General features: G+C 40.9%; 1 protein-coding gene across 1 annotated transcript in view; it reads right to left on the bottom strand.

Moving 5' to 3' along the window:
* Positions 1-491: 491 nt before the first annotated feature.
* Positions 492-15,836, bottom strand: part of LOC138757554 (beta-1,4-galactosyltransferase 1-like) — an 83,983-nt gene continuing 68,638 nt past the window's right edge. The window contains exons 5-6 of the mRNA XM_069925109.1: positions 9,750-9,854; positions 492-1,326 (exon numbers count right to left, since the gene is read on the bottom strand). Of these exons, the coding sequence (XP_069781210.1) occupies positions 1,182-1,326; positions 9,750-9,854 (250 nt within the window). The 3' untranslated portion in view covers positions 492-1,181. The remainder of the gene's footprint in view (positions 1,327-9,749; positions 9,855-15,836) is intronic.

Genomic DNA, 15,836 nt, shown 5'->3' with positions numbered 1-15,836 from the left:
TTCCAGCAGTGCTGCCATTTTTTTGTTCTTTAAAATTTTGGCTGGAACTCAGTCCAGGAGCAAGGGATTTTCAAAGACAGCTTTCTAAACACAATTTAAATTGTAGTCATAGGCAAAAGTGGCAACAATTTTTAAAAAAGACATAATTGCTTGATGGTCTGTGGAAGAAACCAAGTCAGTGCACATGGATTGTGTGCATGTATGTGTTGCTTGTGTGCACACAGTACATGGCAGCATGTAAATGTGTATACATGATGTATCTGTGGGTAGAATGAATTTTTTAAAAAGCCATTACATACTTTCCAAAACATTTGTCACTTAACACAAAGCAGCCTTGTGAGACAAAGTGAAAGTTATGAGATCTTCAAAAATGATTTGATGTAACTGCGTCAAAAATCAACCAATGTCATTGCTAATGTACAATACCCAAGGAGGTTCAAGGCAGACACCACAACTTTCACCAGAGAGTTTGGACATGGATAATAAACAGCTTGTATCATGAGGGCATTTTTAATAAAAAAATAGTAATCTAACTTGGTCTTCAGTTCATCTAATATTCTTCCCAGAGTGTAGAAGCCATCTTCACAGTACTTGGACCTCAGTAACCAAATGCCTGTGGAATATAACTTTCCTAATAGTTATAATTGTCCAATTTTAAGTTTGAGAGAATCAACTCTCTAAGAACAACAGCTTGACTCGAGCAGACAAGTGTCACATTTTAGGTATCACATTCTACAGGCATCAATTATACAAATCCATTTACAATGTTTTTAAAGCTATCCTCAAAAGAGCAGAAACCAAAAATATGTCAAGAAGAAATAATAGAAAAAATACTTATTTGGAACAGAGCATTATGACATTCCTGAGGGTCCAAATGTAAAGTATGAACATGGAAATGAAAACCTGGTTAAGGAACTATAATAAGAGATAATTCTTGCATGTAGGTATTTCTTCCTCAATTTTTTTATCTATAAAATAGTAATTTTTAATATGTGTCTAATTTGATCATATTCCCATAGTTAAGGCATAGAAACCCTAGTGACTTTAGCACTAGGCAAGGGGGAGATGCAGCATACAAATGTAATTGAATAAGGCACACAAGGTATACAACACAAAATTCATATTTAAGAGGTCTATGATTGAGTTGACTTTGTTCCAAGAAGTTCTTCAGTTTATTGTCCTCAGGAAGGAGGCCTTCCAGGCCCACCGATATCCACATCGATGAAGGTGTATAATGGGTATTTCTTGATCTGTAGCACTTTATATGTGAGTGAATTTAAGCCATCATTTTGCATGGTCTGTCTTGTACGTGCAATTCTGTCAAACCTGTAAGCAAAAGCTTCAGAATAACTTGTTTGCAAGTTATTAGCACCAGAGCAGAGAATTATATTTCTTAAATGCAAAACATACAATCTGCATGGTTGTTCAAACTTTTTTTTAATTGTATCACCATACAGACTACTTAGAATGTTATAGTTACTGAATGCCAAGATAGACAAAGAAATTGCCCTCAGTAAAAGCAACAAAAAAAAAGAAAATTAAAGAGGCAAAGAATATACATATTCTTCACAGTGATATATTAGAAAAAATATGGCATATTATATAAACATCTAGCTGAATTACATGAACCAAAGTTGATTGTATTAGATTAAGGCGGTAACTGTTACTTCCACTGAGTCAATGGAGTTAAAGCTTAGCAAATAATTAGCTTGGTGTGCAATTGGATAATTTGGACAGAGACACTGAAATTTGCTCTATGTCACTAAAATAAGCAAATAATAATTGGCTGAAAAGAAGAAATTTACAAGTTCAGGAAGATATATCCAGGTTAGTGGAATGTTAAACAGAACAAATGCTATTTCATGTTGAGATAAACAGAATGGAAACATTTAGGGACATAATGTGATATGCATTCAAAAAACTGAAGGACGAGGAGTCCTAAAGCCCTAAATATTAAATTCCAAAGAACATTGGAAAAGGTATCCTAGACCATTTAGCCGATATTTTTTTTTGCTACACCATTCAGAGCATGGGTGATCCATTAGCTCAGTGATACTTTCCCATGCTAACTCTATATTCTCTGATTCCTCATGCATCAAAAAATAATTAATCTCTGCCTTAAATGCAACTTGGTTATTAGTATCAACAAGCTACTTGAGAGGTCCAATCATTCACAACTCCTTTATATTTTAGATCCTCTGATGACATACAAGGCCATTCAGCCCAAGGACCTTTTATCTACTGTAAATCCCATCCGTCACAATTCCCCACTTATTTGCCTATAGCCCACTCTTTTTCCCAAGTGCATCAACTTCCCCACATACTCTGATCACTTATTCATACTAGAGTCAATTAACCCAACAACATGTCTTTGGAATGTAGAAAACCCAGCAGTCATATGAAGAAAGTTTTTACAATGACACCACCTAAGGTCAGGATCAAATCCAACCCACTGAGGCTGTGTGGTAGCAACTCAAACTAGTGGACTTCTATGCTGCTACTCTGGCTGAAAATGTCCCCAATATTCAATGTCACATTTTGAGATGATAATCCTAGCTCCAAATTACCCAGGCAGGAGAAACCTCATCCTTACATCTACCCTTCCAATGCCTTATTTTTTTAATACATGAGATCACCTCACTTTATTCTAAACTATAGTGAGAACTGGCCCAGTCAATTTAAGCTCTTTGAGATAAGTCAGCTAGCCCAGGAAATAATCGTGCAGGGAAACCACTCTCTTCGAGATACAGAATAGACTAGAGATCCACATAATCAAAGATGTATCTTGTAGCTAAATTATTTTGCAATAAACATTCCACTTGCCCCTCAAATTGTTTGCTGTACCTACATGTTAACGCCCAGGTACTGCTACAGACTTACACTCTTCGATCCTTCAGCATTTAAAATTTACTCCAACATGTCTCCACACCATCTTCCACTTGCCAATTCACTTACCCTGTACAGATCGCTCAAAGCCTCTATGCATCCTCAGTAATTCAGAGGAAGGATCAAGCATAAACAGTTATCAGCTGGGACCCCAGCACTGATCTCAGTGGCACTCCAAGAATCCAACTCCCAAGGGGAAAAGAAACCATTTATTCCCACTTATTTTTCTGTCAGTTAGCAAATTTTCAATCTACATTATTAATTACCCTCAGTACTGTGGCTCTAATGTTTAACAGTCTTTCACGTGTGAAATTACCGCTGGATGCGTCAATTATGATACAATGCTTTTTAATAATAATGCAAAAGGTGTCAACATTTTGGCAAGTATGTTTGGTACAGCACTGGGGCAAGATTTACACTAATTTGGGAGGGGTATGGGAACCAGAGTGATAGGGAAAAGGGTAGGGAAGATAAAGTAATGGCCAGGAAAAGTAATGTTGGGAGGAGAAAGTAAAAAATCAGATGGTGCAGTGAGTTTTCGGGTCGTTGATAGTGTTAAGAAAATTACAAAAGAAAAATAGTGGGCAGAAAAATCAAAAGAAAAGGTAACAGAAGTCACTAGATATTAAAAGGACAAAGAGCATAAGGGCACTTTATCTGAATGCCCGCAGTATTAGAAATAAGGTTAGTGAACTTGAGGTGCAAATCGGTACCCATGCCTATGATTTGGTAGCCATCACGGAAACATGGCTACAAGGTGACCCTAAATGGGAATTAAAATTTCAGGGTATCAGGTGATGCAAAGAGATAGGATGGTAAGGGAGGTGGAGTTGCACTCCTAATCAAAGACGAGCTCTAGGCAGTAGTGAGGAATGATACAAGATCTAAAGAGCATAATGTTGAGTCCATTTGGGTAGAGATAAAGAATAACAAAGGGAAAAAATTATTGGTGGGTGTTATCTATCGCCCAACAAATAACAATAGTTTAGTGGCACAGGAAATAAATAGAGAGATAAGTGAGGCATGTAATAATGATACAGCAGTAGTCATAGGGGACTTTAACTTCCACATAGATTGGGAAAATCAAGTTGGTCGTGGGAGTCTGGAAGAGGACTTCATAGAATGCATCCGCGGTAGCTTTCTTGAACAGCATGTTAAGGAACCCACAAGAGAAAATGCTCTCCTGGATCTAGTGTTGTGCAATGAGATAGGTAGAGTAAATGAAGTAATGGTCAGAGACCATCTGGGAAATAGCGATCATAGTATGATTGAATTTCTCATTCAGATGGAAGGGGAAATAGTTAGATCTAAAACTAATATATTATGCTTAAACAGGGGTGACTACCATAGGATGAGGGAGGAATTGGGCAGAGTGGACTGGGAGCACAGGCTAATTGATGAAACAGTTGAGGAACAGTGGAAGATTTTCAAAGAAATATTTTGTAATGCTCAACAAAAATATATTCCGGTCAGGAAAAAGGGAAGCAAGGGAGGGAAAAATCATCCGTGGTTAACAAAGGAAATAAAGGAGAGTATAAAATTGAAGGCGCAGGTGTACAAAGCTGCAAAGAGCAGTGGGAAACTGGAAGATTGGGAAAACTTTAAGAGACAACAAGGGGAACAAAGCGGGTAATAAGAAATGGGAAAAAGGATTATGAAAGTAAACTGGCACAAAATATAAAAACAGAAATCAAAAAAATTTTATAAATATATAAAACGGAAGAGGGTGGCCAGAGTTAACATAGGACCCTTGGAGGATGAGAAAGGAAAACTGGTAGCAAAAAATGAGGAAATGGCCGAGGCATTAAACAAATATTTTGTGTCAGTCTTCACGGTGGAAGACACGTCCAGCATGCCCAAGTGCGGAGTTAAGGATGCGAATGTTGGGGAGGGCCTTGATAAAATAGTTGTTACAAAGGAAGTAGTGATGGAGAAACTAATGGGACTAAAGCCAGACAAATCATCTGGTCCTGATGATATGCATCCAAGGGTTCTGAAGGAAATAGCAGAAGTTATAGTTGATGCATTGGTGGTCATATACCAAAATTCCTTGGATTCTGGGCAGGTCCCGGCAGACTGGAAGACAGCAAATGTCACGCCACTTTTTAAGAAGGGATGTAGGCAGAAGACTGGAAATTATCGGCCAATTAGCTTGACGTCTGTAGTTGGAAAAATGCTTGAAGCCGTCATTAAAGATGAAATAGTGAAACTTTTGGAACGTGAGGGTTCAATCAGGCAGACGCAGCATGGTTTTAGAAAGGGAAGATCTTGTTTGACAAACTTGTTAGGATTCTTTGAGGATATAATGGGTGCGGTGGATAGAGGTGAACAGGTTGAAGTTGTATATTTGGATTTCCAGTAAGCGTTTGATAAGGTGCTGCACAAGAGACATATCAGTAAGTTATAGGAAAGTGGAGTCCGGGGAAGTATATTGGCCTGGATTGAAAATTGGTTGTCTGACAGGAGGCAGATAGTTGGGATAAGTGGGAGTTTTTCAGGTTGGCAGAGAGTGGTAAGTGGGGTGCCGCAGGTGTTGGTGCTGGGCCCACAACTGTTCATCATTTACATTGATGACTTGGAGGAAGGGACAAAATGTGGTGTAGCCAAGTTTGCGGATGACACCAAATTGAGTGGAAGAGCAAATTGTAATGAGGATGTGGAGAGTCTGCAGAGGGATATAGTTAAGCTGGATGAGTGGGCAAAGGTCTGGCAGATGGAGTACAATGTTAATAAGTGTGAGGTTATCCACTTTGGCAAGAAAATTAAAAGAGCTGAATATTATTTCAAGGGTGAAAAACTACAGCATGCTATTGTGCAGAGGGACTTGGGAGTGCTTGTGCATGAATCGCAAAAAGTTAGGTTGAAGGTGCAGCAGGTTATTAAGAAGGCAAATGGAATGTTGGCCTTCATCGCTAGAGGAATTGAATTCAGGAGTAGGGAGGTAATGTTGCAACTGTATAAGGTACTGGTGAGACCGCACCTGGAGTATTGTGTCCAGTTCTGGTCTCCATATTTGAGGAAGGATATACTGGCTTTGGAGACGGTCCAGAGGAGGTTTACTAGGTTGATCCCTGGGATGAAGGGGTTGACTTATGATGAAAGATTAAATCGTCTAGGATTGTATTCGCTCGAGTTCAGAAGAATGAGAGGAGATCTTATAGAAACATATAGGATTATGAAGGGTATGGATAGGATAGATGTAGGAAGGTTTTTTGAGCTGGCCGGGGAAACTAAAACGAGAGGACACAGTCTCAAGATTCGGGGGAGTAGATTTAGGACAGAGATGAGGAAAAATAGTTTTTCCCAGAGAGTAGTGAATGTTTGGAATTCTCTAACCAGGGAAGTGGTTGAGGCTGCCTCATTAAACATATTTAAAATTCGGTTAGATAAATTTTTACATGATAGAGGAATTAGGGGATATGGGGAGAAGGCAGGTAGGTGGAGTTAGGTCATAAATTAGATCAGCCATGATCGTATTGAATGGCGGAGCAGGCTCGATGGGCCATTTTTGGCCTACTCCTGTTCCTACTCCCTTTGTTCCTATGTTTCTATGCACCTTTGTCAATATTGTCAGCTAGTGCAATTGAGAAAACTATGCTTGCAACTACCAACAAACGAAACTGCAAATATCAGCCTTCTTAATTGATTCATAAAAAAATTTCGATTTCAAGAGTAAAAGAGACAAAATGATAATTGCTGCAACTTTTCTTAATAAAGCGTGCATACATTCAATATCCAGCTACCAGATTTGATTCACAGGGATAGAGTTGTCATTATTTGATAAGTGGTGTCTTAGTATTACTATTTCTTACTATGCAGGCAGCAACCAAAACTGACTCAGAAACAGAGGATAAAAATATCATCTCCTAAATTTAACTGGGTAACATAGTTAGCTAGAGCATTACAGCACAGGCCCTTTAGCCCACAATGTGGTGCTGATAAATGCAAACTTAGACCACAACAATCTAATTCTTACCTACCTCACACCCATAACCCTCTATTTTTCTTTCATCCATGTGCCTATCTCAGTCTTTTGAATATTTCTATTGTACCAGCCTCCACCTGCACCCCGAGCAATGTATTCCAGGCACCCACCACTCTGTAACAAACTTACCTCTAACGACTTCTCTAAACTTTCCTCTACTTAACCTGCGGAAAAGGTGCTGGCTCACCACCATATCCAAGCTCCCCATAATCTTGTATACCATAGAACACTACAGCATAGAAACAGGCCCTTCAGCCCTTCTAGTCTGTGCCAAACTATTTTTCTGCCCAGTCCCACTGACCTGTACCCTCCATACCCTTCCCTTCCATGTACCTATCCATTTTTTTAAAATGTCAAAATTGAGCTCCATTTACTAATTCACCTCATTCCACACTCCCACCAGAGGATTCAGTTCAAACTGTGAACAGTTGACACCCCAGCATGGATCTCAGTGGCACATCAATATTCTAACTCCAAATGGAGAAAGAACACCAGAAGAACTTTCCCAGATATTCCCTTTAAACTTTCCCCTTTCATCCTTAAACCATGTTCTCTAGTTTTTAATCTCACGTAATCTATATTAAGTCACCTCTCATCCTTTGTCATTCCAAAGAGAAAAGCCCTAGCTCTGTCAACCTTGCTTCTCCAATCCTGGCAACATCCTAGTAAATCTCCTCTGCACCTTCTCTAAAGCATCTACATCCTTCCTGCAATGTGGTGATCAGATCCGAACACAATATTCCAAATGTATTCTAACCAGACTCATGAAGGCGAGCACACCATATACCTTTTTAACCATACAATCCACTTGCACACAACCTTGAAGGATCTGTGTGCCTGGACACCAAGATATCTCTGTTCCTCTGCACTGTTAAGGATCCTGTCATTAACCACATATATCCAAAGTGCCACTCTTCACACTTACCCAGATTGAACTCCATCTGCCACTTCTACAACCCTGCATCCTGTCTATATCCTGTTGTCATCCACAACAACCTTCAACACTATCCACATCACTTCCTACCTTGTATCATCTGCAAACACTGACCCACCTCTCCACTTCCTCATCCAAGTCATTTATAAAAATCACAAAGAGAATGGTGGGGGGAGGTCACAGTACAGAACTCCACTAGTCACCGATATCCAGTCAGAATTTGTTCCATCTACTATTTCCCTCTGCTTTCTGCAGGCAAGCCAATTCCAAATCCAGACAGCCAAGGTTCCTTGGATCTTATGCCTCATGACTTTCTGAATTAGCCTACCATTGGGGACTTTGACAAACAAACTAATTGGACAAACAACTATTTGCAGAGAGATCTGGTGGTCTTAAAATCTGGGACCAGAGGTTAACGATAGGCAAAATATCAATCTTCTTTCAATTTAGAACCTTTGGGATTCTAGTTTAGGGTGGAGTCTTGATGGAACCAGCTGTAATACAGTTGAGAGTAACAAACAAGTCTCCAGACACCGTGATTAAAATAAAAACACAACGCTGGAGAAACTCTATAGGTCAAACAGTGTACTTTATGCTGCAAAGATAAAGATACATAACCAACATTTCAGGCCTGTGTCCTTCATCAAGGTACAGATGATATTCCTTAGTAAAGGGAAGAATTTTGTACTGCTCATTATAGAAATGAAACTAAGGACATGGTGGGAAAATAGAAAAAAGCCTGGACCCAACAAAATCCATTAATCTTGGAATATTTTCCTTTAAAAGCTTTAGTTTGCAAAAATTCAATGTTTAGATTAAACTAATGTCCACTGATTTTTGTTGGAGATTTTACAGGAAGCATTCTCCTCCCTTTTAAAGTGGATTTATATTTCCATGGATGGGTAACTATACTGAACAATAATGACTTTAAGAGGTAGAAATCATTTTGTGGAGGCGGTGGCGAGATACAATACATTTATTTATGTAGATAGCAGTATATTTGATTTGGGGGTACTGAAGAAGAGGAGGACCATGAGAAACATACATTATTGAAATTAATTATTAAACCATAGAGCAGTGGATCACAGTGGCAGCCTTTCAGCCACAGAGTCTGTGTGTGCTATTTTGCAAGTTTTAGTCACACTATCCATCTTAAAAATATATCTCCACAGCGAGGACTGTAGTGAAAAATTCACACTTACAAAGCATTTCAAAAACAGTGAAGATAATATCAGATTTAGATTAGAAATGGGAAAGTGAAAAGAGCAATTATACAGCATTGAAACAGGCCCTGTGGCCTAACTCATCCATGCCAACCAAGGTGTCCACCCAAGCCAGACCCGTAAACCTCTCCTCAACCCAAGCCCAACAGTTCTGGAAGCATACATGTGAATCTCTTCAGCATCCTCTCCGATTAAATTACATCCTTCCATGGCAACTAAAATAGCATACAATATAGAATAAAAATGTACATCTACAGGATGAATAATTTAAATGGAGGAGAGACCCGGTGCAAGTAAATTGGAGTCAAAGATTAACAGACAAATGTATTGCCATAATTGGGAGTCTTTAAAAAAATGATGGGTAAGGTAGGATTTAAACAGATTCACAAGGAAGACGGAGGACAACAGGTCAAATATGAGTGATAAGGGAATTAGGGAACAAGATGAAATGGAAAAGGAGGTCAGGTTGATAACACAAGGAAAACCAGTATGTTTATAAGAACTACAGAGAACACCATGAAGGAAAAATCACAAGAAACCAGAAAAATAACAAATGCTGGAAATACTTCACAGGTCAGATAGTTTCTATGGAGAAAGGAAATGAATTAAGATTGTGATGAAAGGCCTGTAGAGTTGATTCAAATGTTCACTGCACAGATTACCCCTTCCCCAGGATCCTGAACATTTCCATTATTTTTCATATTTAAATAAGACATTTTACCTCTGAGGATTAGGTTCGTTCTTTTTATCCCTTGTGTGAACAATCATTCGACATCTTCCAATTACACCATCCGGACGTGATATTCCCATGCCTTTAAAATAAATCCTAAATGGAGAGAATTAAAAAAAAGAATTCCTTTTACCTCATTTTTTGTCTGGGCACTCTCCAACACCAGGGCATGAACATTGAGTTTACTGCATTCTACTAATCACCTTGCCTTCCCCCCACCCCCCCCTCCCCAATAACTAGTTATTTCAATTCCTGGTTCCTTTCTCTCTCCACCTAGTCTTAACTCCTCCTCCCCTTCCTGCACTGTTACCCCCCCCCCGCCCACTTATCATCTCCCACCCTCACCATCCTCCCCTCCCTCTTTTGTTCGGACATCTCTCATGTTCCCACACAGCTTGATGAAGGGCTCAACCCGAAGCGTTGGTGATGTATCCATTTCAATTCCCTATCCCATTCCCTTGCTGACATGTCTGTCCATGATTTCATGAACTGCCAGATTGAGACTACCTGCAAATTGGAGGACAACACCTCATCTTCCGACTAGGCACCCTGCAAGCAGATAGCATTAATATTGATATATCTGGCTTTCGTTAACTGCACCCCCCCCTCAACTCGTTTTCCCGTCACCTTCCCTTAGCTCTGCCTCTCCATTCTGTCTCCTTTTGCTACTGTTTGACCTGAGTTTCTCCAGCATTTGCGTGTTTTTTCACTTAACCATGGTGTCAACAGAATACCCCTATACACTAGGGACAATCTCTAGTAGCCATCTTCCATCCCAGTCTGCACGTCTTTGGGATGTGGGAGGAATCAGTGCACCCAGTGGAAACCCACAAGAAGAGCATACAAACTCCACAATAACAACACCAAAGATTGGGATTAAACCATTCAAGTCCTGAGGGAGGAGCAGAATTAAAGTCAAAACACACTGAAATGCTGGAGAAACTCAGCTGTACTTTGCAGCGTCCATAGGACAAAGATATATTCCTGACATTTCAGGCCTGAGCTCTTCTTCGAGGAATAAGTAGAATGAGCCAGAAGCAGAAAATCTCAGAATTCAGACAATGTTGGCTGGGGGAAGGATCCAGACTCACCGACGGTGTTCATTGGATATGATTAAGGGACAAGATCAGAATTTATCATGCTTGTGCAAAAGGAGACAGAATGGAGAGGCAGAGCTAAGGGAAGGTGACGGGAAAACGAGTTGGGGGGGGGTGCAGTTAACGAAAGCCAGATATATCAATATTAATGCTATCTGCTTGCAGGGTGCCTAGTCGGAAGATGAGGTGTTGTCCTCCAATTTGCAGGTAGTCTCAATCTGGCAGTTCATGAAATCATGGACAGACATGTCAGCAAGAGAATGGGATAGGGAATTGAAATGGATGGCCATTGGGAGATTCACGTTATTGCAGCAGATAGAGCCAAGGTGGTCAACAAAGTGATCTCCCAGTCTGTGTCCAGTCTCTCTGATGTAGAGGAGACCACAATGGGAGCACTGGATGCAGTAGATACCTCTGCAGGTTCACAAGTGAAACATTGCTCAACTTGGAAGGACTGATTGGGGCCCCATATGGCAAGGAAGGAGGAGGTGTGGGCATAACTCTTGTGGTCACAGGGGAAGGTGCCAAGGGAATAATTTGAGAGGAGGGAAGAGTGGACAAGGAAGTCACAGGGGAAGCAGTCCCTGCAGAAGGTGAGAGGGGAATATGTATCTGGGGTGGGATCACTTTGTAGGTGGCAGAAATGTTGGAGGAGGAGGTGTTGGATGTGGAGGCTGGTTGGATGGAGGGTGAGGACAAGAGGAATCCTCTCCTTGTTGTGTGTGGGGGAAGAGGGGGCCAGGACAGATGTGTGGGTAATGGAGGATATGCAGGTGAGCGCTGAGTTGATGGTGGGAAAGACGTTGTTTGAAGATGGAGGACATCTCTGATGATCTGGCATGGAAATCCTCATCCTGGGTGCAGATGTAATGGAAACAGAGGAATTGAGAGAATGGAATGAAATCCTTACAGGGGACAAGGTGGGAAGTAGTGTAGTCAAGTAGCACTGCTCGTCAGGGAAAATATCACAGCTGTGGTCAAGCAGGACAAACCAGAGGGCCCTTTACTGAGGTGGAGCTGAGGAATGGGAAAGGTAGGACCAGACTCATGGGGATCGATTACACACCCAACAGTCAATGAGATTTGGATGAGCAAATCCATAGATTTGACAAAATTATGATATAGGGGATTTTAACTTTCCAAATATTGACTGGGCCTCACATACTGAAAAAGGACTGGATGGCTTGGTGTTTGTCAAATGTGTTCAGGGAAGTTTTCTAAATCTGATTGGTTCCTCTATATATTGAAAGAGTGCAATAATGGATTTCCTATTAGGGAACAAGACAGGACAAGTGACACCTTCAAAGGTGAATTTCTGACTGTTTTTATGTTCCTGTCAGGATTAAAGGCACAGTTAGCATGCATGGGGAAACTTGCGGGATACTGGGAACCTGGTTCAGAAGAAGAGAGGGGTGTATAACAGGTATAGGCAACACAGAGCAAATGAGATACTTGAGGAGTATTAAAAAATGGAAGAGAAATTTCAAGATAAAAATCAGAAAGGCTAAAAGATATGACGTTGATTTGGCAGATAATGTGAAGGAAAATCCTAAGGGTTTCGAAAGGTAAAAGGATAGTAAGTGACAAAATTGGTCTCTTCTAAAATCAGACAGGTCAGCAAAAAAAAAAAATCAGTATTCACTCAGGAAACAGGCAGAGTCATGGGAAGTAAGGAAAATAAGCAGTGAGGTCATGGAACCTATAAAAATTAAAGAAGAGGAGGTGCTTACTGTCTTAAAGTAAATAAGAGTGGCTACATCTCCAGGGCCTGACAAGATATTCCCTCAGACCTTGAGGGATGCTGGTGTAGAAATTGCAGGGGGGCTGGCAGAAATATTTAAAATGTCCTTAGCAGGTAGATCATGTTTAAAAATGGTTCCAAAAGTAACCCTGGAAATTATAAGATAGTGACCCTGAGGAAAAGATTGGTGAAATCCAGAGTAGGTCCTTTGCAGTCGGAATCAGGGGAATATATAATGGGGAATAAGGAAATGGCAGACCAATTAAATTCATACTTTAGTTCTGTTTTTACAAGAGAGGATACAAATAACCTCCCAAGGATGTTGGGAAACATAGAGACTAATGCAAGGGAGGAATTGAAAGAAATCAGTATCTCTAAGGACATGGTCTTGGGGAAATTGATGGGATTGAAGGCAGATAAATCCCAAGGGCCTGATAATCTACATCCTAGGGTACTGAAGGAAGTGGCCATTCAGATAGCAGATGCTTTAAGAATTATTTTCCAGAACTCGATAGACTCAGGATCAGTACCCATGGATTGGAGGATAGCTAATGTTACCCCACTATTTAAAAAGGGGGGTAGAGAAAAAGCGGGGAATTATCGGCTGGTGAGCCTTACATCAGTAGTGGGCAAAATGATGGAATCCATTATTAAGGATGTAATAGCGGAGCTTATGACTAGCAGAGAAGGGATCGGACGGAGTCAACATGGATTTACAAAAGGTAAATCGTGCTTGACAAATCTATTGGAATTCTTTGAGATGGTGACAGGTAAAATAGATGGGGGAGAGCCAGTGGATGTGGTGTACCTGGACTTCCAAAAGGCCTTCGATAAGGTCCCGCATAAACGACTGACTTCCAAAATCAAGGCTCATGGGATTGGGGGAAAAGTATTGATGTGGATTGAGAACTGGCTGGCAGGTAGAAGACAGAGAGTTGGGATAAATGGCTCATTTTCTGAGTGACAGGCGGTGACCAGTGGGGTGCCACAGGGATCTGTACTGGGACCCCAGCTATTCACAATTTACATTAATGATCTGGATGAGGGGATTGGATGTAAATGTGCAGATGACACTAAGCTAGGAGGGGTTGTGTGCACGGAAGAGGGGGTCAGGAAGCTCCAGTGTGATTTGGATAAATTGAGGGCCTGGGCAGATACATGGCAAATGCACCACAATGTGGATAAATGTGAGGTTATCCACTTTGGTAATACAAACCGGAGGGCAGATTACTATTTGAATGGCAATAGATAAAGAAATTGGGGAAGTGCAGAGAGACCTAGGGGTACTTGTACATCAGTCTCTGAAGGTGAGCATGCAGATACAGCAGGCGGTTAAAAAGGCAAATGGTATGTTGGCCTTCATATCGAGAGGGTTTGAGTATAGGAACAAGGGTACCTTACTGCAGCTGTACAGGGCCTTGGTGAGACCACACCTGGAGTATTGTGTGCAGTTTTGGTCACCTTATCTAAGGAAGGATGTTCTTGCAATGGAGGGAGTGCAGAGGCGATTCACCAGGCTGATACCTGGAATGGCAGGAATGACTTATGAGGAAAGATTGCGCAAATTGGGATTGTACTCGCTGGAGTTTAGAAGATTGAGAGGGGATCTCATAGAGACATATAAAATTCTGGCAGGACTGGACAGAATGGATGCAGATGGGATGTTTCCAAGGATGGGAAAATCCAGAACCCGGGACCATGGTTTGAGGATAATAGGCAAACCATTTAGGACCGAGATGAGGAGGAATTTCTTTACCCAGAGGGTGGTGAATCTGTGGAATTCATTGCCACAGAGGGCAGTAGAGGCAGGTTCATTAAATATATTTAAGAGGGAATTAGATCTATTTCTTCAGTATAAGGGTATTAAAGGTTACGGAGAGAAGGCGGGGACGGGGTACTGAACTTTAAGATCAGCCATGATCTCGTTGAATGGCGGAGCAGGCTCGAAGGGTCGAATGACCTACTCCTGCTCCTATCTTCTATGTTTCTATGTCAATTGTTGGTAAATTATTGAAAGGTGTTTGAAGAGGTCAGATGTATAATTGTTTGGATAACCAGGAGCTGATTAGGAATAGTCAACATGGCTTTGTGCGTGGTAGGTAATGTTTAACCAATCTTATGTTTTTTGGGGGGATAGGAGGGTACCAGGAATGTTGACAAAGGTAAGGCTGTGAATGTTGTCTACATGGACTTTAGTGAGGCCTTTGACAAGGTCCCACATGGGAGGTTAGTCAGGAAGATTCAGATGCTCATTATTCATGGTGAAGTAGTAAACTAGATTTGACAATGGCTAGATGGGAGAAGCCAGTGAGTAGTGATGGAGGCCTGTGACTAGTGGTGAGCCTCAGAGATCAGTGCTGGGACCATTGCTGTTTGTCATCTATATCAATGATCTGGGTGATAATGATAATGTGGTAAAGTGGATTAGCAAGTTTGCAAATGACACCAAGATTGAGCTGAAAAATGGCAGATCGAATTTAATGGGAGGTGTTGCATTTTGGAATGATAAAGCAAGAAAGGGCATGCATGGTAAATGGTAGGGCACTGAGGAGTACAGTAGAACAGAGGGATCTGGGAATACAGATACACAATAACCTGAAAGTGCTATCACAGGCGGATAGGGTTGTAAAGAAAGCTTTTGGCATATTGGCTTTCATAAATCAAAGTATTGAGTATAAGAGTTGGGATGTTATGGTAAAGTTGTCTAAGACATTTGTGAGGACAAATTTGGAGTATTGTGTGCAGTTTTGGACACCTAACTACAGGAAAGATATCAATAAGATAGAAAGCGGGCAGAGAAGGTTTACTAGGATGCTGCCCAGACCTCAGGAACTGAGTTACAGGGAAATGCTAAACAGGTTAGGACTATTCACTGGAGCATAGAAGAATGAGGGGAGATTCAATAGTTATTTAAAATTATGAGGGGGATAGACAGAGTAAATATAGGTAGCCTTTTTCCACTGATGGTAGGTGAGATACAAACCAGAGGATATGGGTTAAAGGTGAAAGGGGAAAAGTTTAGGGGGAACATGAGGCGAACTTGTTCACACAGAATAGTGGGTGTGTGGAACAAATTGCCAGCTGAGGTGGTGAATGCAGGCTCAATTTTAACATTTACAAAACATTTATACAAGTACATGGATGGGGGAAGTTATGGAGGGCTATGGACAGGATGCAAGTCAGTGGGACTCAACATGGATATGGTACAGCACAGACTAGAAGTGCCAAAGGGGCCTGTTT

The sequence above is a fragment of the Narcine bancroftii genome, chromosome 1, assembly GCF_036971445.1.
Source record: "Narcine bancroftii isolate sNarBan1 chromosome 1, sNarBan1.hap1, whole genome shotgun sequence".
Lineage (NCBI taxonomy): Eukaryota > Metazoa > Chordata > Chondrichthyes > Torpediniformes > Narcinidae > Narcine > Narcine bancroftii.
This window is presented reverse-complemented; position numbering and strand designations above follow the sequence as displayed.